Source organism: Urocitellus parryii, unplaced genomic scaffold, assembly GCF_045843805.1.
Source record: "Urocitellus parryii isolate mUroPar1 unplaced genomic scaffold, mUroPar1.hap1 Scaffold_67, whole genome shotgun sequence".
In the NCBI taxonomy this organism is placed as follows: domain Eukaryota; kingdom Metazoa; phylum Chordata; class Mammalia; order Rodentia; family Sciuridae; genus Urocitellus; species Urocitellus parryii.
In genome coordinates this window covers 2224448-2248857 of record NW_027554122.1, presented here as the reverse complement: position 1 = coordinate 2248857, position 24410 = coordinate 2224448, and the positions used below count along the sequence as shown (strand labels likewise).

Here is a 24410-nt window from a genome sequence, read left to right as displayed (position 1 = left end):
ATGGATCAAAGACCAACAAATGAGACCAGATACACTGAAACTGCTAGAAGAAAATAGGATCAGTACTCCAACATATTGGTGCAGACACTAATTTCCCTAATAAGACTGCTAAAACTTAAGAAATAAAACCATGAACCAATAAGTAGGATGCCCTCAAATTAAAAATCTTCTGTACAGCAAAAGAAACAAGCATATGAAAGAGATAGGCCAGGCACAGTGGCACAAATCTATAATCCCAGTGGCTTGTGAGGCTCAGGCTGGAGGATCTCAAGTTGAAAGCCTGCCTCAGCAATTGTGAGGTGCTAAGCAAGTCAGTGAGATCCTGCTTCTAAATAAAACACAAAATAAGTGTGGGATGTGGCCCAGAGGTCAAATGCCCCTGAATTCAATACCTGGTACCCCCCCAAAATGTACATATAACAGAGTTGGGGATGTGGTTTAGTGGTTGAGTGCCCCTGAATTCAATCCCTGGCACTTCCCCCCAAAAAATAAAAGAATGTGAAAGAGAGCCTACAGAATGAGAAAAATCTTTGCCAGCTACTCATCTGATAGGAGATTAATATACAGAATATATAAATAACTCAGAACACTTACCACCAAAATAAATAAATAAACAAACAAACAAACAAATAAATAAACAAAGTGACCAATGAATGAGCCAATAAACTAAGTAGGTATTTCTCAAAAGAAGAAATGCAAATGGTGAAGAAATTTATGAACAAATGTTCAACATTCTTAGCAATCAATGAAACACAAATCAAAACTTCACTGAGACTTCATCTCACTTCAGTTTGAATGGAAATCATTAAGAATACAAATAATAAATGCTGGCAAGGATGTGACGGGAAAAGCTGCACTCATGCACTGTTAGTGGGACTGCAAATTATTACAACTACTTTGGAAAGCAGTATAGAGATTCCTCAAAAGACTAAGAATGGACTCACCATGTGACCCAGCTATGCCATTCCTTGATATTTATTCAAAAGAACTAAAATCGGCATACTATAATGATGCATGCATATTAGTGTTTACAGCAGCTCACTTCACAATAGACAAGTTATGTAACTAGTCTAGATGTCTATCAATTGATGACCAGACAAAGAAAATGTGGTGTATATCCATAATGGGATTTTACTCAGCCATAAAGAAGAATGAAATTTGGTGGTAAACAGAACTAGAGACCATCATACCAAGTGAAATAAGCCAGACTCAGAAAATCAAGTTGAATGTTTTATCTCATATGCAGAAGCTAGACAGAACTGAGGCATTTTTAAAAAATAGGATCTCATGAAAATAGGAGAATAGTGGATTAATGGAAGGGGTTAGAGTAGGAAGGATGAAGGATGAGAACGAGGATGAACTGCTGAATGAGCTTCACCAAATTATGCTATGTGAATGCTTTAATACATTATAATTATTCAATTGTATGTATAATTATAATGCCCCAATTAAAAATAAACTAATAGAAGGAGAACCAATAAAATAGAGGAAGGGGATGGGGTGGGTGAGAGAAGGGGGTAGTAGTTCTGGGGGTTGAAATGGAGCAAATTATATTAAATGTATATATAAATGTGTCAAAATAAATCCCAGAGTTATGTAAAACTTGGACACACTAATAAAATCTTAAATTACACGTTTAGATTACTAGTCTTAAATCCTATTACTTACATAATTTATTGGGTATGTGTAAAATACCATTTACCATATAAATATTCTTTCTGCCAAATTTTTAAAAGGTAATAAGTATAAGCCTATGTAGTATAAACCTGTATGTATTATAGTTAGAAATCCAGGAGTCAGGGGCAGGGGTTGTGGCTCAGTGGTAGAGCACTTGCCTGCCATGTGCCTCAGCACCACATAAAAATAAATAAGTAAAATGAAGGTATTGTGTCCAACTATAACTGTCTTAAAAAAAGAAAAGAAATCTAGGAGTAAGTTCTCTCTACTACCTTTCTTTCCTTATTTTCTTTTTCTTTCTTCTTTTATAGTCCAGAGGTCTTTCATTCCCCCCCCCCACCTTTTATACTATGGATTCATAGGGAATAGTTTCCAGAAGCTCATGCTCCTTTCCATCATTTCTCACAAATTATGCTTCTCAGGTAATTCAGGTCACTTTCTCTTTGGCTTCTTTCCTTCTTTTTTGGCTTATTTTTTATGCTTTTCAGGAAGCTATCTGTGCTTTAGTATAATTAATAAGCTCAATACATATATTCTCTTGGCAAGAATCTTTCTCTTCTTGGTTTACAAGAATGCCAACAGCATGTTGGGTAATACTGTAGACTCTTCCAGTTTTGTCATGGTAACATCTGTGGGGCATCCCTTTTTTAAATAATAATCATTCACTTGGTTTCATCTTTCTTGTAGATTCACTTGTATGTGGCCATAGGAGCAATTGCAATTTTTCTAAAAGCCCTAGAGAACATACATCATCTATTCTTTCTATTTGTGTTTGTCATTTTTGCAGATTACTGAATGATGGTGGTACTCCAATAATTTTCTCCTTTCCTCATTACTTAGCTAAATTTCATTATTAAGTTTTACTAATGAAATATTTTAACCTCTCTTGGTTTCAGTCCAACTTTTCCATTCCTAATGACCTAATATGGCTCATATTTGGGATATAACTATAATAAGCTTCTTACAACTTTCTTTAGAATAGTATCTCTCAATACAATTTATACTTGGTGTGTTCTTAAATTCTGATATTATTGATCTGGAATTAGCCCTAAATTTCCATACTTTTAAAAGCTCCCTGTGTGTTTCTAACATAAAACCTAGAAACACTGCTCTAAGTCAGGGTTTTTTCATGTGGGGAACCCTGAACCAGGGACATCATTATCACCTTCGGAATTTGTAAGAATTCAAATTTTGGGGACTTGCACAAATCTAGTGAGGATAGATCCCAGCAATCTGTTTTGTTAGTCATTAGGTGATTTTACAGGAAGCTTATCGGGAACTACTGCTTTGGGGTTGTACTCCCACATATCTCTCTAATTCATGATCTACCAATATGGTATTAGAGTCTATATACTAAGGCCTAAAACATAAGTACAGAATTGCATTAATTACATATACAAAGTTATTTACTACCTTCCAAACTCCTTAGTGTGGCTATAGCTTCTTGGTGTGTTCTTCGTAATCTAATTCCAACTTATATTTTAGCCATACCCTATCATTGAGATTATATGATTAATGCTCACTTATTTAATTTTCTAAATATACTACATTTATTCTCTGTGCCTTAATATGGCAAATTATCATCCTCTATTAAATCAAATCTCACTGTTTTTTGTTGTTGTTGCTGTTGTTGTTGTAATTTGATACTGGGGATTGAACCTAGGGGTATTTCACCACCAAGCCACATCACCAGTCCTTTGTATATTTCATTTTATTTTTATAATATTTTATGTAGATGGACACAATACCTTTATTTTAGATATTTATTTTTATGTGGTGCTGAGGATCAAACCCAGTGCCTCATATGTACTAGGCAAACACTCTACCACTGAGCTACAGACAACCCCAGCCCCTATATTTTGTTTTGGGACAAGGTCTTGATAATTTACTTAAGCCCTTGATAAAATGCTGAGGCTGGCTTTGAACTCAATCCTCCTGCCATAGCCCCCCAGGTCGCTGGGATTACAGACATGCACAACCACACCCAGCTTCAACCACCTTTTGAAGACTTCTGGAATTGCCTTTTGGACTGTGCTCCTTCTTACATGCTGCCATTGCAAACTGCATGATAGCAATCTCCAGAATTACTATTTTTTATAATTTTCTCAACTTTCTGGGATATAAGAACTATGCTTTCATCAATTTTTCATTTTTAATGTTTACTGATTCCTAAAATTCAGTATGTGTTTGTGAATGTACAATATTCCTAAATATGTTGGAATTTTTTGTGTTTTTTTTCTTTTTTTTATTAGTTGCTCAAGACATTACAATGATCTTGACATATCATACATTTGATTCAAATAGGGTATGAATTCTCATGTTTTTTCTAAGCAAAAGAGATGCACCACGTACAACAGCACACATCTTAATGAACCAAAAATGCAACATATTTATTTCATGAGTACCTCTACTGCCATAGTACTATATAACTTGCAATTGTTTCTACAGATATTATCAGTCACCTACAAAGAGGTCTGAAGCTTCTTTAAATATTCTAAGATGTAAAAACATTCCTTGACAATATATATTTACTTTTTTTTTTTCTTTTTTGGTATGGGGGATCAACCCAAGGGTGCTTAACCACTGAGTCACATCCCCAGTCCTTTTTATTTTTTTCTTTTATTTTAAGACAGGGTCTCTCTAATTTGCTTAGGGATTCACCCTGTCTCTAAATAAAAACTAAAAAGGGCTTGGGATGTGGCTCAGTGGTTAAGAGCCCCTGGGTTCAATCCCTGCTTAAAAAAAAAAGGAAAAATACGCAAATTACTCTAAATACTCTTGCAATTAAGAGTAAGGAAAGCCAGACATGGTGGCACATGACTGTAACCCCAGGACTCCATGGGCTGAGGCAGCAGGATCACAAGTTTAAGGTCAGCCTCAACAATTTAAGTCAGGCTCTCTGCAACTTAGTGAGATCTTATCTCAAAACCCAAAATTGAAAGGGTTAGGTAAGGTAGCTCAGTGGTAAAGCACCCCTAAGTGCTGGAAATGGATTCAATCCCTAGTACAAAAACAAAAACAAAAAACAAACAAAAAAACAGTTTTCTTGCATTTGAAGAAGGCTTTATTTCTTGTTAAAAACTAAAATACCCATGTTGTGATGAGCACGAAAGGCACCATTTCACCTCCTTGGCCTTTTTTCCCTTTTGTTTGAAAGAAGATGCTTGATTCTCAAAGCAAAGCAGACATGTTTGATTTCATTCTACAAGCAAATTCATTAAGAATGTGAAAGTATTCACATTCATTCCAATTAACATTAAATGACACTCTCCCAATGAATAAGATGTAATGGCAGTCAATGAAATGAATGCTATGCTCTGGGGTTGCATGCATATTTGTACTCATCAATTGAGCACTAATAACAAGAAATACAGACCTACCTCAGAACAGAGGATGTAACAGATGCTAAAAGACAATATCTCTGACTAATGTCTAGTAATATGTGGCAATTTAATTTCAAATACTGAATTTCTCAGCTATGGAAATTAAATATTCAGGTTTTACTGTTAAATGAACATTGTTTAGATATATTAAGTGTACTGTGATCTAAAATTTTATCAGTTTTCAAACTGAAGCCAGAAGGGAAATATATCCTAAAGCTTTAAAAACCTTCATTTAAAATTCTGATTTATATAGCAATGATCCTGCTTACTTTTAAATTATTTCTAAGCAATAGATTATTTTTTCTTTTAAAGGCAAATCTTATAATAAATGTAAGGGAATGTTAAATGCACAGTAATAAAAAGTGATTCATATCTCCAAAGTTAACCATTACAGGTAGATAATATCCTTATCTTACAACTCACACTATTGGACCCCTGTTCTCTTTTTTATATTTAAACAAACACAGGTACACTCACAGGTACTGTGAAAGTTGAATTTCATCTTGAGAAAACATATTTCTCCACAATGGGTCCAAATGAATTGTAACAAAAGAAAAGCAGTCAGATGTTGTTCTTTCCCTCTATGTATATAATCCGCATTCCCTTTTGACCTAATGAGAATTAACATTTTAAAATACTCTGAAGCTAATGTAACCACACCAGATATATAACTATTTGAATATTTATAACAATTGATTTTATTACTTGATAAAAGAGACTCTATAATCACAGTGTTTGTATACAATTTCATTGTTTTCCTACATTTGGAAGGATAATTGGCATTCATCAATTAGTATCCTTTTTGTTCTTCTATTACAAAGGCTATGTTTTTATTATAGTACTCAAGATTATGAAAGGGTATTTGAATATGGGAATATACTTTAATGTGAACAGTTAAAAGACACAATCAGGAGCTGAGATTGTGGCTCAGTGGCACAGTACTTGCCTTGCACATGTGAGACCCTGGGTTCGATCCTCAGCACCACATAAAAATAAATAAAATAAAAGTATTTGTTCATCTACTACTAAAAAAAAGTTCAAAGTTCAAATGAATTATGCACTTGGTCTGTAGTCTAAATCTATTGCACATATCTTTAAAACTCTGGTTATACATGTACATAATTCTATTTTTGGAAGTTACATGAAATTATTTCTACTTCTTTATTATTTCCCCAATATAGATGTCATTATCAAATGCTTAAAACAAAGGACATTTATTCCTACTTAATCAAAATCACCTTTAAATATTATTTAGCTAGTTTAAAACATAGATATTGAATTTCTTTCTAGTAAAATGGAGCAGTTGGAAGTTTGTGAAAATATAAACACATAAGATATGGTAGGCAACTTCTAGGATGGAATCTAGCAATAGAGGCAATATAATTAATCAAATCTTATTTCAAATAATATAATCTCATTTACCACCTTTTTCAAGTGGGAATGGTGATGTATTCCCTAGTCAGCTTTTATAAAACTAAGTTATACACACATATGCACATATACAGTGTTATTCTTATTGTCATCATTTATTATAAAAGAATAGATATATAGAAATTAATTGTTCAAATATAGAACTTGATTTGCAGATGTCAAAAATTAAAATTCAAGTCTAGAAGGATAGTAAAATGAAATAGACATTATTATTACTGGGTGTATATATGTGACTGCATAACCAATATGATTCTGCAACTTGTACACTCAGAAAAATGAGAAATTATATCCCATCTGATTCAAATGTATGGTATGTCGAGGTCATTGTACTGTCATGTGTAACTAATTAAAACAAATAAAAAATTAATAATAAATAAATGAAATTCAAGTCTGGACCATTTTTCTTTTTTTTTTACCTTTTCAAAAATTTGTTTGTTCTTTTTAGATATACAAGACAGTAGAGTGTATTTTGACATATTATATACATACATGGAGTATGACTTATTCTAATTAGGATCCCATTCCTGTGGATGTATATGATGTGAAGTTTTACTGGTTGTGTATTCATATATTAATGTAGAAAAGTTATGATCTGGACCATTTTTCATTCTGAGTATCTATTTTAAGTTTTCAAAATTGCACCCTGTATTTCAATAATAAAAACCCAACACAGAAAATGCCATGAACTTCATCTAGACACAACATATTATGTAAGACTTCAATCATCTTCTCACTGGCTAGTGCTTTGCTTTTGGCACATAAATATTTAAAAAATCTATTTTAGTTGAAGATAATATAATAATGTATGCCTTCATTAATAAAAAACTATTATAGGTCTGTTATAAAAGTTATCATGGATAAATGAGAAATGTGGGATTTTTTTGGTTAAAAATTATAAGTCAAAATAGATTGGCACAATGTCCCACAACATATTTTAACAAATGTACTTGAAGATAAAATAGAGGAAGTAAATTAGTTCATAGAAAGTCAATTTTATTTTAAAATTTGGTCAGAAGGCCAGTTGTTTCAGTAAAGCAATACTATCACGTGAGCTATTTTTCTCATAAAATGTATATGTACTTCAACTCTATAGGTTTCTGTAATGCTCTAGAAAGAGGAGGAGTTTAAGACACAAGTATTTGAAAATTCATTATTACATGAATATCATGTAAGCATAAAACATAAACCATAGTTCACACTCAAGGGTTGATAAAAATGTATATAAACATTTTAGTGCAATAGTGATATTACATAATTCTATTTTTGGAAGTTAGATTGACTGTTATATTGACTCAGTAGAACCTATTTTTAAAAGACATTTCAATTCCATTTGTATGATTCATTCAATAACTATTTCTCACCTTGGATTTGGGCATATGTGTAATGGGGTTCCATGCTTATGCACACATATTTACCCAGCAACTAACTTTCCTTTTATAAATGGCTCTATCCCAGATTAACACAGATGAAAGATTTCCAATCATTGTGGCCAACCTCCAGGATGGAAAATGAGACCAAGAAAGCTGCTATCTGAAACTCAATACTCTCTGGAGTGAACATTCCATTCTAAGTCCCCTTCTGGAAACCTCCAACAATAGCTCAAGCACAAGCAAACACTTATCTTCGAGGTAGTCCAAGCTAACTATTCACCTTCTTGTGAAAATGTCCTCAGATACCCAGTATCAAAGAGAGCACCAATTTCTAATGCCCCTGCCTCTCTATCACTTCCTACCTGTTTGACATCTGCAAAGATAGCTTAGTTTTGTAGCCTCTTATACAAATCTCCATAAGTCAAGGCTTTTTTAAAAAAATGTTGACATTTATTTTGAGAAATATAAGACAAATTATAAGGATACAAAGAACACTGATTTCATGAATCATCTAGATTAACCAGTCAATATTTTAATTTGAGCTTTAAATTGTTTCTAATACACTAAACAGGACAAAAAAATGTACTGAGGATTATCCCAGTTAGTGTATATGTGTGTGTGTGTGTGTGTGTGTGTGTGTGTGTCCATGCACACACACTGTTAGACATAAATCCTTTTCAGTCTGGATGATGTCTGAGTTTCAAATACATAGTGATTTGATAACAAAATCACAGTTAGATAAATGTTCTGGTATTTAATCATTCGTGTTTGTTTCTACAAGCTGTTAGGCACAAGGAACCCACAGATAACAAGCACAAACCTTCCCCCGAAGTTGCAAAGGAATTCGTAGCCTAGAAATATCCTAAAAATGACAATAGAGGGGCTGGGGTTATGGCTCAGCAGTAGAGTGCTCGCCTCACATGTGCAAGGCTCTGGGTTTGATCCTCAACACCACATATAAATAAATAAAATTATTGTGTACAACTACAAAAAAATACTAAAAAATGACAATAGAGGATTTAATTGTTTGCATGGGATTATCTACCAATCAGTTTGCAATAAGAACAAATATCAGGAGCACCAAATTCTGACCTTGAGTAGTTAGTATCTAGGGATGCTTTTTTGTGGTATTGGGAATTGAACCTAGGAATGCTCTACCCCTGAGCTATATCCCTGCCTCTTAAAAAATAATATATATATTTTTGGACTTGGTCTTGTTAATTTTCTGAGGTTGGCCTTGAACTTGCAATCTTTCTGCCTCAGCCTCCTGAATTGTTTGGATTATAAATTTTTGCCATGCACCTGGAATAGGGATGCTTTTTAACAATATTCTATAAGCAAACACTAAAACAATGAATAGAAGTTTCTAGTGGAAGAAATATGGTGATTTTCTGGTGAGAATATTGTAAGAAGTGGGAACAAATCATAGGCAAGACTTTTTGTGCAATCATAAGTAATTTTATATGTTTAGAGGGAAGTGTTTGTGGTGGGGAATAGCTGATAAAGAAGAGACAAAAGCAGATGGGCTATTTTAAAAGACCTTGTATACTAGGGAATTGGATTTTACTCTGCAGCAAAAAGACTGTCTATAGTAGGCTAGAGGCACACAATCTGATGTGTTTTAGAAATATGATTGGAGCAGCATTTACAAGAATGGATTTATTTAAAACTAGATTAAATACAAGGAGACCATTCATTCACACTTATCAACAAACATTCAATCAGAGATTGCCTTTGGTTCTATGTATCTATTTATGAAACTTGGATATAAATGTATATTTATCTTTTGAAGTTATATGAATTAGATATTTATTGATAATAAACATGCAAGGGAAAAATCATCCCCAATATTTTGACATTCACTAAGCAATTAATATACCACCTGTCTTAATACTAACAATAAGTAACATGTAAAGTGGCATTATTTTGCCTAATTTGCTCATGAAAGACAGCTGGAAGTATGTATGGTAAATTGAGTGCCAAGAATAAGGTAAGCACTCAATAAATATTAGTTAAATAAATATCAGTTTGGCAGAATTACTTGACTTGGTAGGTTGTGTCCAGTTTAAAACCCAAGTCAATCTCAGGCACTGTCCAGTTACTATACCTACATATCACTATAACTTCTAAAAGGCCAGCTATTCCCATAGAGACTTTTCGGTCATAAACAATCGGAAACACAATACCTTATACAGACATACAGAACATAGCCTAAATCACCATGACATTTTGTTCAATAAGTGATGCATGTTCCCATATAATAAAAATGGATCATAGTCTGGTGGACTGCATTAAACCATCCTTTTTACCCTGAATGATGGACTTATTAATTTATTAGGCTTATCCCTTGATTAAGTCTGGAAATGATACACAGGGCTTCAGGACATGGAGGCCTTGTTAAAGGTTGTATGCTGGCATTTAAAACCCTTTTATTTTGCAATAATTATAGATTCACAGGAAGTTGAAAAAATATGCTGAGCTGGTTTGTGCAAACTCCAGCTTACCTTACCCAATGTTGTCAGCATCTTCAACTATAGCATAATATCTGTAAAACCCAGAGTCGATTCAGATTTTACCAGATATATCTGCATTCATTTGTGTCTCTTTGTGTCTGTATCAACAGTTCCATGCAACAATAAAACTTTGATTTTTATGTAACAAAACAAAATATATAATGAGTTTATAATCAATGTACTACTATATAGAACACCTCCTTCCCCATTCCTAACCCATGGCAACCAGCAATCTGTTTATAATATCTGTAATTTTATCACAACAATGTTCAATAAAAGGAATAACAGTATATAATATATCGATATATTTTTTTCACTCAGCATTTTTCTTCTAAGATCCACTGGAGCTGGGTGTGGTGGTGCATGCTTATAATCCCTGCAGCTTGGGAGGATGAGGCAGGAGTATTTTGAGTTCAAAGCCAGCCTCAGAAATGGCAAGGCACTGAGGAACTCACTGAGACCCTGTCTCTAAAGAAAATACAAAATAGGGCTGGGAATGTGCCTCAGTGGTTGAGTACCCCAAGTTGAATTCCAGGTACCCCCCCACCCTCCAAAAAAAAAAAAAGCACTGAGTAGTACTTCATGGTATGGCTGTATCATGTTTTAAAAGTTATCCATTTGTGGACAGTAGAGTTGTTTTCATTTTCTGATTATTACATTCAAGAACAGGATTTGAGTGAACATAAATTTCTATTTTCTGAGATATATGCTCAAGAGCACAAGTCATATGATTATTACATATATAATTTTAGGGGCAACTCCCAAATTGTCTTCTAGAGTGACTGGAGCATTTTATATTTCCACCAGCAACGTATGAAAGATTTAATCTTACTACATCCTTGTCAGCTTTTAGTATTGTCTCCATTTATTTTCTTTTAAGCTTTAACCATTCTAATAGGTGCATAGTGAAAACTCATTGTATTTTTAATTTGCATTTCTCTAATGGCTAGTGATATTGAACATCTTTTTGTGTACTTATTTGCCATCCTTATATCTTCCTCTGCAATATGTCCTTTCAGGCCTTTTCATTATTTTCTAAAAGGATTGTTTTTGTTTTAGGATTTGGTTTAGAGTGAACTTTATATATTTTATATGGTTAGTCCTTTGAGAGCTCACAAAGAAAGATGAAGAAAAGAAAAAAGACATGGATTAAAAATAGTAAAAATATAAACCATCAACCAAAATACTCTAGAGTAAAAGGGAATATAATAAGTCAAAGAAGGGTAGGGGGAACCTAATTGATGAAAAGCAATTTTACTTACTTACATAGGTTAAGCTTCAACCAGAACTAAAATACTTTTGTTGTTGTAAAAAATATTCATAAATTATAAATTATCATTATTATTATTATATATATTAATATGTATAAATGGCTATTAATGACAGCTTTCATTAAAGTGTTAAATAGGAACTTACTCCAAATATTGAGAAAACTTTGGTTCTAGGGAAACAATGATGAGCACAATATTTGAGGATTCATGGAACTTATCATATGCTCTGAGCAACTAGTATGAATTATTACACACAAACATTTGGAATCCTAACAGTGCTGTGTGTTATAGACTGATTTTATGTAGTAAGAAAATTTCATTTATCAGAGAACTCTGATGCCTTGTGAGTGGAAAATAGTGTTATCTAGGTGAAAAAAAGAGAAATAGAGAAGCATAGGTTCTAGACAAATAGAAAAGCATGTGCAAAAGCCCTGAAGTGGAAAGAAGCAAGGACTATTTATACAAAAGTAAGTCAGTAAAGTAATAAGTCAGAAAAAGCATGATGGAAGATGAGACAAAATAGGTAGGCAGTGTCTAGGCCTTGTTTATTTAGCTTCTTTTTATCTTGTTTTTACTAACAGCCAAGATAAAGTAATAAAGTGATTAAATGGATGATCATAAATTCAAAATTGACTGAATAAATTTTAGAGAATGGATTAGAGGGAAGGGGGAACAGGCAATTCTGAGCAGCCAGGAAGGAAATGGCTGCTGTATGGCTCATGAAAAAAACTAGATTGGGTAATTGTAGAGGAGAAGAAAAAAATTGAATGAAATGATATCTGGGGATAAAATCCACAACAAATGCCAATGGTTTAGGCATAAGCAAACATGAGAGATCAGAGTTTCAAAGATGAATTAGGTAATTGGCCAGTGAAACCGGAATGAATGACATCAACATTCAATGATAAAGAGAAGGATGGGAAAGGATCAGATTTCATTGGATGGAGGAAAGTTCCATTTTAAGCATTGCTATGGTTTGGATATCTGTTGTTCCCAAAAACACATATGTGAGATAATGCAAGAAAGTACAAAGGAGAAATGATTAGATTATGAGGGTTGTAACACAATCAGTGGCTTAATCCACTCAAATGGATTAACTGGGTGGTTACTAAAGGCAGGTAGGATGTAGCTGGAGAAGGTAGGTCACTGGGGGGATGTCTTAGGGACTTATATATTTTCTTCCTGGTGAGTGGAGTGCTCTCTCTGTTTCTAGCTGCCATGTTCCAAACTGCTTTCTTTGAGCACATCATTCAACCATGGTGTTCTGTGTCACCTCTAGCCCAGAGCTATGAAGTTGGCCTACCATGCACTGAACCTCTGAAACCATGAGCCAAAATAAACTTTCCCTGCTATACATTGTTCTTGTAAGGTCTTTTGATCACAGCAGTGTAAAAGCTGACTAAAGTAAGCATTCAGAATAAAGATGCCTTTGTCACATATGAATGGAAATATCAAATTATAGTTCTGAAATTTATTGAAGAAAACTGAGTTAGAGGTAAACCTGGTTAGTTATCTGCAAATAAGTATTAATACTATAGATGTGGGTATAATGACCAAGAAAAAGATTAGAGAATCACACTAGGATTTGCTCCCCCAAAACTGTAATGTTTAAATGTAGAGAGATCAGTCTGCCATGCAGACTGAAGAGAAACACCACCCCAAACCAGAAAAACACAGTGCACAGATGTCTAAAGAAGACAATATTCTTAAGTGAGAATAGTCAATATTAATCACAGCTGCAAGTTCAAGAAAGATGAAGAAGAAATTTTGTCAATTGGTTTTAGCAACTCGAAGTTCTTCCCTTCACTTGAACTTAGTAGGGTAAAGCATGAATAGAAAGCATTAAATTTTAAGGAAAAAGAAAAAAAAATATTGCTTATATTTACTCCAATTAATGTATATAAAGAACAAAAAAAAGGCAATGCCTCATTTTATTTTTGTATTTGTACCATAATAGAAATGAAAATTTTATTTTCTTAAAACATTATGAAAAAAGGAACCACTAATAGAGTTATACCCCATGTTTAATATTAAAATAATATGACTAATATAATCTTAAAGAATAAATAACATTAAATTAACATTACATACAATGGAATATTACTCAGCAATAAAAGAAAATAAAATCATGGCATTTGCAGGTAAATGGATGGAGTTAGAAAAGATAATGCTAAGTTAGCCAATCCAAAAAAACCAAATGCTGAATGTTTTCTTTGATATAAGGAGGCTGATTCATAGTGGGATAGAGAGTGGGAGATGGGAGGAACAACAAGCTCTAGATAGGGCAGAGGGGTTGGAGGGGATGGGAGGAGGCATGAGGTTATTAATGATGGTGGAATGTGATAATTATTATCCAAAGTACAGGTATGAATACAGGAACTGGGTGTGAATATACTGTGTATACAATCAGAGATATGAAAAAATTTTGCTCTATATGTATAATAAGAATTAGAATGCATTCTGCTGTCATATATGAATAAAAATTTTTTAAAAAGGTCAGTAAAACCCTCTCACACCAGCCCATATTGACTCCCTCTTGCTGATACAGGAGAACAGTCATTTTAAAAATAATCATAAGAAAAAAAAATATATATATATATGGAGAGAGAGAGAGAGAGAGAGACAGACAGACAGACAGACAGACACAGACACACCAAATTTGGGAAAAAAGAAAAAGGAAGACAAAATATCTCCTACACCTCATGGGTCTTTTTTTTTTAATATGTATTTTTTTAGTTGAAGTTGGATACAATGCCTTTATTTTTACTTTTGTTTTTATGTGGTGCTGAGGATTGAACCCAGGCCCTTGTAAGTGCGAGGTGAGTGCTCTACCGCTGAGTTACCACCCCAGCCCCCCACCTCATGGGTCTTAAACGACCTAAAGCACATGACATAGTCAGTACTGTTGATGAACAAAATAAATGTCCATAAATATCAGTTGCAATTTAAAAAACATTCTACTATTGAGAAGAGGAATCACTGTGAAAAGCACCATCATAAAGATAGGAGGTTTACCAAATAAACTCCAGAGAAGATGTCTGCGTCAAGGGAGAAAAGGTTCAAATTTAATCCTTGAGACTGACAGGACCATAAACATTAATATCATCACTTGGATTCAAAGTCCAGCTTCAAGGGAACAAGGATTACTCTGGTAGTTCTTGGACCAGGAAGCCTTAAGAATGTCATCAGATGACTACAGGGCTGGGTAGGAGAGAAAGGTCCCGGAGCAGGACACAGGACTTCCCGTGGGGACGCATCTCACTCACACCCTAGCTTGAGGTGATGGAGTCACTGGCCCACCTAACCCCAACTCACTTCCTTCCTCCTGCTCTCTGATCCCTCCTCCAGCTGCAGGCAGGGCATCAGAGGCCCACTGGCTGTTCTCTGTCTCTCCCAGGATGTACTCCAGGCCTACCTCCTCCAGGGTGCTCCCGTCAGAAGACAGCAGTTTATCCAAGCCAAATTTCAGTATGTCACTCAACTTGAATGAAGAAAACGAGAGATCCAGTTAGTTCTCATGAAAACACAGATGAGGATGTATGACTTGCTAACTGTCTAAATGATACCAGGTAATTCTTTCCCTGATGGACTTTCTTCTCTTCCATCACAAATGACACCTGCCAGGCTGTTTTGGAGTTGGATGAGGAATAAGCAGAGAGGTGATAAATGATGATCAGAGATGTTGACTTTGACAATTATTTACAATACCAAAAAAAATTTTTGGCCTCTAATTTTTTTGAGGAGTGGGGGCAGATAAAATGATTCCCAGCATCTTCTATAGCACTTCTCACCAGCATTTTTTACAGGCACTTCCAGCAGTCCCGAGAGAAGTCAGAGACCCTGTTGGCTACCTTCTTACCTCTCCCACTGCCAAACTCTTATAAAGAGAAGGTGCCACTGAATACCTCATCTCACCATGAGCTGCCACCTGTCCTTGCCAAGCCGCTTTGCTACTACAGTGCTTTATGGGATCCACTTTGGCAAAACCATAACCATCCTGATCACCAGACCCAAAAGCCCTTTGTCAATTTCAATCTCCCTGGATAGTCCTGCGGCACTCCCCATCCTGCCCTCTTGCTCCCCCTAGGAGATATACTCAGCCTACTTCCTATGGCTACAGGAACCAGAATCTTACATAGTGTTACCTGGCTTTCATTTGCTACTTGCAACTCTCCACCTCCCTAAGTACTATCTCTTAGGAATTCTGAACCAATTGGGATCCACATCATGGGACTTCATTTTCATTTTGCCCTTTTAGATTTGGTTAGTTATCTCTAGATTGCCTATTCTGTAACTTGGAAACTTTAGCTTGAAAATACCCGAGATGAAAACTATGACAAAAACTAAGCAAAACCATAACTGTTATATTTATATTTAACTTTGGTGTACATATATATATATATAAAACCAAGCCAAATGGCTCTGGTATTTAGTACCCAAAACAGAAGAAAGCCAAGTATTTATGATGAGGCTCAGTCCATACTGGGACCCTTCCCTCTTTCACTCCTTGGACTATGTCTCTTGGCTTCCCTCGCTACTGCTCACTCACAACGTGTCTTTAAGGAACTACCCATTTTTTAAATGAAAACCACTTTATTATAGTAACTAAGAGCATGTAGTTGGAAGTTAAAGAGTGCTCGGATTAGAGTCATGAATCTGATGTTTGGAAACTTTCTTAAGATGGAGGTAAAGACAACGTCTGATTTTTTTGTTATTCTTCTTCTGAAACAACTGGAAAAAGTGCAAGTCACACAATGCTTAGCACACAGTAAGCATTCAATAAGTGTTCAACGCATCTTTATCTGTTCTCTGTTTCTGTTGTGTTCTCCTTCTAAGACAAGGAACCTGCTTTCCTTTTTCAGGACTTCACTGCTCTATACTGCTTAGATTTATCAAACCAGAACCACATCTTTTACTATTAGATTCTTTTAATAACTTAAAAAAATGTCCTACTGTATTTTGAGCCAAGGCAGTGAGTTATCACCCTTGTTCCTGGCAACCATAAATAACTCACAGTCTGGTGGGGAGGAAAGAATCAAGACAGAACCAGAGTGTGATTTCTTGCCATGGCTTGGGCAGGAAGTCCCACCGAGGTCCTCTCCACCAGCCCATAGTTTGTACTGGCCCCAGGATCTGGTCCCATGGCAGAGTTTGTGCCTGTGCATTTCACAATGATGTGCTAGCAGCCAATGTCACAGGGAAACCCCTGACTGAATGCCTGGAGCTCCCTCCACTGGGGAAGTGTCTCCTCTAACTCCTGACGCCTGTGCCTTCACAACAGCCCATGATGAGCTCCTCTCCCAAGGTCCTGAGAAGAAGGACACCTACAGCGTACACGCACCTCTCTCTCAAGCTTTCACCTTCCATTTGAAATTGCCTCTTCAATAGTGTGAAAATAAAATGCACAGCCTGCCCGGCCACCATGACAGAAGAGCATGCAGAAGACTCAAAACACAAAAGGCCAAAGACTCCAGTTACTCTCTAAGATAAACAAAAGTCAAGCAAACAAACAAAACCTAGGGTTCTTCTTTCAGGCTCTAGTACCCCCAAATCTGTGACCCTTTTCTGCAGGTCAGTGACTCCCTAACAAAAACAGCACCTTCCCTGTCTGCAATGCTGATGTGTAAAGATACAGATGTGAGAAAACTGCCATTTTTAAACTCATGCTTGGGCTAGTTGTAAATTTGATGATTCTGCTTGTAATACTGTGTAATTTTTTCCTTTTCACATACCTCTTGAATTTTTTGTTTGATAAGCTGATCCTTTTAAAGCCTGGTTTTTCTTGCAAACTTTTCTAATTCCTTTCTTTTCTGAGTCTCCCTCTAACAACAATGTATATTGATTTTTACTACAAACTCTGTTGACTAAAGCCTACATTATCTTCATCTTTCTAATTTCTATCCCTATCTTCCTACTTTCTACCCTCATCTTTCAGGCTTAAAGGCTTAAAGCCATCTTGGAACTTGCTCTCTCTCACTGCCTGCCTCAAAACAAGAGCCAACTCCTGTCATTTCTCTGCAGTTTCCTACAGCAGACTTTCCCACAGCTACTACCTTTTCTCAGACATTTATTACTCTCTTCATGCCTGAATCATGCTAGATACTAGGGGTTGATCTCTTTGCATCTAATCCCTCAGAAGGACCTGGGGTATATCATAATATAGGTTCAATTTTATCTCAAAGGCTGCTGCTAAGGAATAACTCTAAACCTCCTACCAAAAGAGAGCTCTCTAGGATATTCTAAGACAGCATTTGACTCCCATATAATTTTTCCTTCTTCAACAAATTAACTCTAGTGCTTTCATCCCTATATCTTATGGCATAATTTTGAATTCCTAATCTTGTTCACTCATCTCTGAGTATGGAATGAGTACTGTAAGTCACTACTCAAAGGGTCTGGGATTAAGGAGGAGGTATGGAACTAATCATCACTGATTAAAAGAAAAGGAAGAAAAAAAAAGAACTTAAACAAATTCTCTCTGAGGTAAATCGTGGCACACTCATCTGTAGAAGCCATGAAGAGATTAGATCCATGATGTTCAGTTACATGCTCAAAGTCATACATCCAATAAGGGATAAGATGTGAATTTCAATCCAAGTTAGATGGTTCAAAGCTCATTCTCTTTATTCTATTTTCTCCGCCTTTAAATGCCACCCTCATTTTTAGCTTGTATGGCACCTTGCATGTAGTTAGGTACTGAGAGGGTAAGAATTAGGCCAATGAAAAAATGTGTAATTTGCAACAATGGGTGGTTAATGCTGGTCATTTTTATTTGCATTCTCATTCAGAGAGTACTGGTTATAAATCATGAGACTCTAAATAAAGAACACATTTTACCTGGAGGTCAGGATCAGCCAAAGGTTTCTGGGCTCCCAGAGTAAAATGGTCTCTTTCTATGATCGTGTTGGTGAGCTGCAGTTTGGAGGCTGGTTTCCTATAAACTATTTCTTCCACAGTGTCTTGGCCAATCAGCCAGATCACTTTCACAGCCCTGTACGGGAGTCAAATGAGAGCAGTGTTAGGAGTCTGCAAAGCTGGGGGAAAAAGCATGCCAGGAAAATACACCCAAAAGGAAGCAGAACCAAATGCCACATTCAGGAACAATGAAAAGGACACTGCTCATTGGGACCTGAGCATTTGTTAGAGAAATCTGGCCTCAACTTCTTCCTGAACTTTTCCCCAAAAGAGGAAGAGGAAGGAAGACGAAGTGACCACTATTGGGCCTTCATCTGTAGCTAGGATAACCCCTTCCTGTACTGGTTTCCACACTGATCAAGGCATGTTACCTCAAGTCAAAGGGTAGCTGAACACAACTTTGTTTCCTCTTTGTGGTACTGGGAACCCAACCCACGGGAGCTTTACCATGAAGTTATAATCCTAGCCTTAAAAAAAAAAAAAGTTTTGAGACAGGGTTTAGGTAAGTTGCAAGGTTGGCTTTAAACTTGATCTTCCTGCTTGAGTCTCCCATGCTGATAATGATTACAGGCATGTGCACCCACTGGCTTTAACTTCATTTTAAAACTGAATTAGGATCTAACGTGAGAAACATGAACTAAATAAATTCTAAGTTTCTTCTAATCATTTTGGAATTTAACTGTTCTTTTCAACAAAGTGAGTCTGAACTGATCATGTGACCACTGATCCCCCAACATGACTCTACAAGCCAGCAGCACAACGGGGTTCAAACCCAGTGGTCTCTAACTCCAACGTGGCACTGTTGTCAGGACTACACGGTCCACCTTCCTCCCCAATCCACAGCTGCAAGCCAACAGAGCAGAAAGGTGCCAATGTCTAACTCACTCACTTGTTCTGGCCAATTCGGTGAGCTCTGGCAGCTGCCCGCAAGTCATTTTGAGGATTAAAATCACTGTCAGAAAAAATAACAGTATCTGCTGCTTTTAAGTTCATGCCAACTCCACCTGAAAACCATACAAAAAAGGAGCATGATCAGCAACACACAAATAAGGAACTAGAAAACACACAAGGCAGGACTGGGTCCTACTGAAAATCTGAAATCAGTCCAACTGACTGGCTTCATCCTTCAAACTGACATTTCTGCCCCAAACTTCAGGTTTTGACCACCCTACAGTGGTCAAAAGTGCTACCTCACCTTTCATTGCGTGAACTGGGAAAATTTAATTATCAAATATAACAGAATGAGAGGTAAGCAGAAGAAAAGGATGCTTAAGTTAATTGCGTCAAGACATTAATATTTGTTTGAAAACCTTGATTGGATTTTGCTTCAAACAGTCTGTGAATAAGGACACAAGTTCTTTCAGAAAACAGCTCCAAAAATAAGAATTCTGGGGGCTGCAGTTGTAGCTCAGTGATAGAACACAAGTGATAGAACACGTGAGGCACTGGGTTCCTTCCTCATCACCACATAAAAATAAATAAAATAAAGGTATCATCTGTTATGGTTTAGATGTGGTGTCCTCCAAAAGCTCACATGTGAGACAATGCAAGAAGGTTTGGAGGAGAAATGACTGGGATATGGCTTTAACCTAATCAGTGAATGAATCCCTAATGGGATTAACTGAGTGGTAACTGGGGCAGGTGGGTGTGGCTGGAGGAAGGGGTTCATCAGGCACATGGCTAAAGGGTATATATTTTGTATCTGGACAATGGAGTCTCTCTCTCTCTCTCTCTGCTTTCTGATCATGATGTGAGCTGCTACCCTCAGTCACACACTCCTGCCAGGATGCTGCCTCCCCTGGAGCTCCAAGGAATGGAGTCGGCCTTCTATGGACTAAGACCTCTGAAACCATGAGCCCTCCAATAAACATTCCTCCTCCACAGTTGGTTCTGGTCACAGAGGTGAAAAAGCTGACTAAAACAGTGCCCATCTACAACTAAAAATGTATCTTAAAACAACGAGAGGTCTGCAGTGGGCAGTAAGAAACACACATGACCATACTTGCAGCTTCAACAAGGTAGGAAGACCTGACGCTAGCTATGATTAGAGCAGATGATACCTGCCTCTGAGTGGAGAAAACCTGAGAGTGTCTTCCTGTACTGGTTTCCACACTGAACAAAGAAGATGTCATAAAATCAGTTCAAGACAAGAACACTCAATGCAACAACTCTCTGGTCTTTCTCCAATGGTGCAGGAAAAGGCCAAAAGAGCACTTTGCGTTCAAGAATTTAGAGTACTAAGAAGCAAACCACAGGCTTCTCTTTGATAAATGTGGAAACTGTAGAGAACATACTCTAGCCAGGGTCATTGGAGCTCATTGCTAAAACAGGCCTAAAAGGGCTTGTTCCAAGAACTGAATGAAGGGTTCCTTTCCACAAGGACTACTAACTCCCGGCTGGATGTAAGACAAGCCAGGCAGGAACATTCTCATTGAAGTCTTCCTATAAAATCAAAGTTGGAATAAAGAAATACTAATGACTGAATACGGAGAAAGGCTAAGTTATACCCAATAATAAGAGCTACACTTCTACTTTACTACTGCCAAGCACTGCTCATGGCACTTTACATGCGTTGACTCTTTTAACCCTCACAACAACCCTGTGTCCTTGCTAGCACTATTCTCATTTTGCAGATGCTGAAATGGAAACAGCTAGATTAAGGGATTTATTTGAAGTTGCACCACTAGAAGATAAAACAGTCAGGATTCCATCCCATATTCCAGAATCTGAGGTCATTACTCCTGGGACAGAGACAGGGTCTCACAGTGTTGCCCAGGCCGGCCTTGAACTCCTGGGCTCAAGCCATCCTCCTGCCTCAGCCTCCTGAGTAGCTGGGACTGTAGGCATGCACTACTGTGCCAGGCTCCAGAACCTTTTTATCCACTGTATGCTAACTATCGAGGCAGTCATCTCATTTGAAAATGTGTTTGTGTTCCATAAGAATTATCTTTCTTGGGCTGGGGATGTGGCTCAAGCGGTAGCATGCTCGATGGCATGCGTATGGCCCGGGTTCGATCCTAAGCACCACATACAAACAAAGATATTGTGCTTGCCGAAAACTAAAAAAATAAATAATTCTCTCTCTAAAAAAAAAAATAATAATAAAGTTGCTTTGTCATCACTAAAAAAGTTTAAAAAAAAAGAATTGTCTTTCTCTTGAGTTAATAGTGGCTAGTGCAGCCCTTCTTCACCAAAGATGATATTTTAAGCTGCATTTTGTTGTTTGGGACATATTCCTAAGCTATCGATGCCATCTGCCGGCAATATGTGGTAACAACCTCGTGGAAAGCTGGAAGGAAACATTAAATGAAAACACGGCACAGCTATAGCTACAACATGATGGCATGTATGACAGTTAGTGCGTGGAAAAGGCTAATGTCCAGGACTGCTTCAGCTCCTAGATAATCTACTCTGAGGCCTCCAAGGAGATTAACTAATTTTAGATGTTTCAAACATTATTTGCTCTCTAAATATGAAAAATAAAATCTTAAAACACAGGGCTGGGGATCTGGCTGAAGCGGTAGCGTGCTCGCCTGGCATGCGTGTGGCCCGGGTTCGATCCTCAGCACCACATACAAACAACGATGTTGTGTCCGCCAATAACTAAAAAATAAATATTAAAAAAATTCTCTCTCCCTCTAAAAAAAAAAAATCTTAAACACATAAATGGAATTCCTCTCCAAACACTGACCATGCCTTTGACCAGATCCTTTGAGCTTCCCCAAAGACTAATCATGAGACAATGGGACTGAATGACAGGGTGTGGTATATGACCTGGGAAGAGACTGGACCAAAGGAATCTGATTGTATCTTGTTATTGGCTTTAAGAGAGAGGTAAGACACACACTGGAGAAATGATCTCCTGATACTCAAGGGTCATATCTAACACTTCTTTTATAGACCCATATAGTACAAAGCACTTACTAAGTGCTTTCTACATATGGGTGACCTTTCTTTCCATGAAGACATTAATCTCTTTATCATCAAGGACACAATTCCTGTTTGTGTTCCTATATCTATTCCATCAGGATTATCATCAAAAAAAGAAGATCATGAAACTCAGACTATGAATTCAAAATTAATTTAGGGCTTTTTGATTCAGAATGTAAGAAAAATTCCATTTCCCCAAACCGATTTCAAATTATTTAATACTATGTGAAAGCAACTGGCAAAACCACAAGTGTCATTTATTTATAATTAAGTCATATGGACAATACCATAATAATTATAAATAGTTGTCAGTTTCAGTCTAGTCACATTTTAAACAACAAATCTTTATTAAACTTTATAACACTCTTCCAGAGGTACTCCTGGAGGAAGGGAAACTAGAAAAGAGATTATCTTATTTTCCAAATTCATGGCTGGGAAGGAGAATGAATGAATGTGAATAAAACTTTCCCCAAAATTAAAAACAAAACAGGATGTTCCCGGTCAGTGGTCTAAGTGGATTAGAATTACTTTCCAACAGGCCCAGGTTTCAGCCTCCCTTCTCAAGATCACAGCTTCACAGTTTGAACAGAAAAGAGCTCCACACGAGAAGTCCAGTATTAGGCTACGTAAGTGCTTCGATTCTCTCCTTTTTCAATACTCCTTGGTAAGAACCTCTCCTTTCAGAGAATTAGGGGAAAACCTACCAGTGGTGTGATGACTGTCTGCTTCCTCAACACCCATGGGCTTACCTGCCTTGATGCTCAGGAGAAAAACAAAGATGGGCTGCTGTCCAAAGTTCTTGATGGCCAGGTGTCTCTCTTCGCCTCTCACAGAACCGTCCACACGCTCATAGCTGTAGCCTTTACGTAGGGAAGACAACAACCACACACAGGTCCTTACTCTTTGCAAGGACTCTTAGGAAATAAAATAATCGAGTCATTCCTAAGCCAATGCCTATTTATCCTTTCCACACCCAGGCCTGCCCTACTTTCAATAAAGCCCAAGGGAAAGATCTCAATTGTTTTATAACTTGATCTTGTTTCTTATTTTATGTGGTACTGAGGATTCAAACCAGTGCCTCTCACATGCCAGGTAAGGGCTCTACCACTGAGGCACAACGCCAGTCTGAAAGATCTAAATTTAGGGGAACAATTCATCACTTCACCAAAAAATCACAAATCACCATAACACACTATCCTGGGTTTTAAAACCATAGGCAGCCAAAGTCTTTGGCATTTGCAGAGTTAATATTTGGTTTTGACTCTTCCCAGGCCACCCTAAATATCCACACGCTGGCAGTTGGTGACTGCTGAGACACAATCCTGACTTAGGCAAGCAGTAAGACAAGCACTTGGGAGCCTGCCTGATGACCCAGCACCTGCTTTTCAGCGAAGCTCTAGGGCTCTCCACTTGTCACCACGCATCAGGTCAGGAAGGGGAATTATAATCTCAAGTCATGTTTTAGCACTCGAGATTCCTCAATGTGCCAATAGCTGAAGTGTCCAGTTACTGCAGTACTTGGGGGGCATCAAGTGGATCTGAGAGACCACTCTCAACTAAACTTTAAAACAGTTATTTCTGTGGCTGATACTCTCCCACAGGCTCAAAAATCAACCCCTGTTCAAGCTTTGTCCCATTATCCCACATCAATTTTATTATATATTAAGCAGAGTTCTCAAGTAACTGCCTACATTCCCTATTGTCACAGAAATAATTACCCTCACCCTCCCTCTGCTTGATTTGTGGGATCTCCATACTATCTATCTTCCCTTTCTTACTAATCCTGCATAAGTACACAACTGCTGAGCTGTCGAGAGACGCTGCAAGTGTTTGTCGCTGAAACTCGACTCACACATTTTTGAAGCCACTCAACATTTTCACAACGTCTGCTCCATACCCATCACCTGCATCACCTGGTGA

General features: G+C 36.9%; 1 protein-coding gene across 1 annotated transcript in view; it reads right to left on the bottom strand.

Moving 5' to 3' along the window:
* LOC144252920 (chromodomain-helicase-DNA-binding protein 1-like) overlaps positions 1-24410 on the bottom strand; it is a 63496-nt gene that overhangs the window by 15066 nt on the left and 24020 nt on the right. The window contains 4 exon segments of the mRNA XM_077794954.1: positions 15061-15126; positions 18483-18636; positions 19450-19564; positions 23240-23350. Coding sequence (XP_077651080.1) covers positions 15061-15126; positions 18483-18636; positions 19450-19564; positions 23240-23350 — 446 coding nt within the window.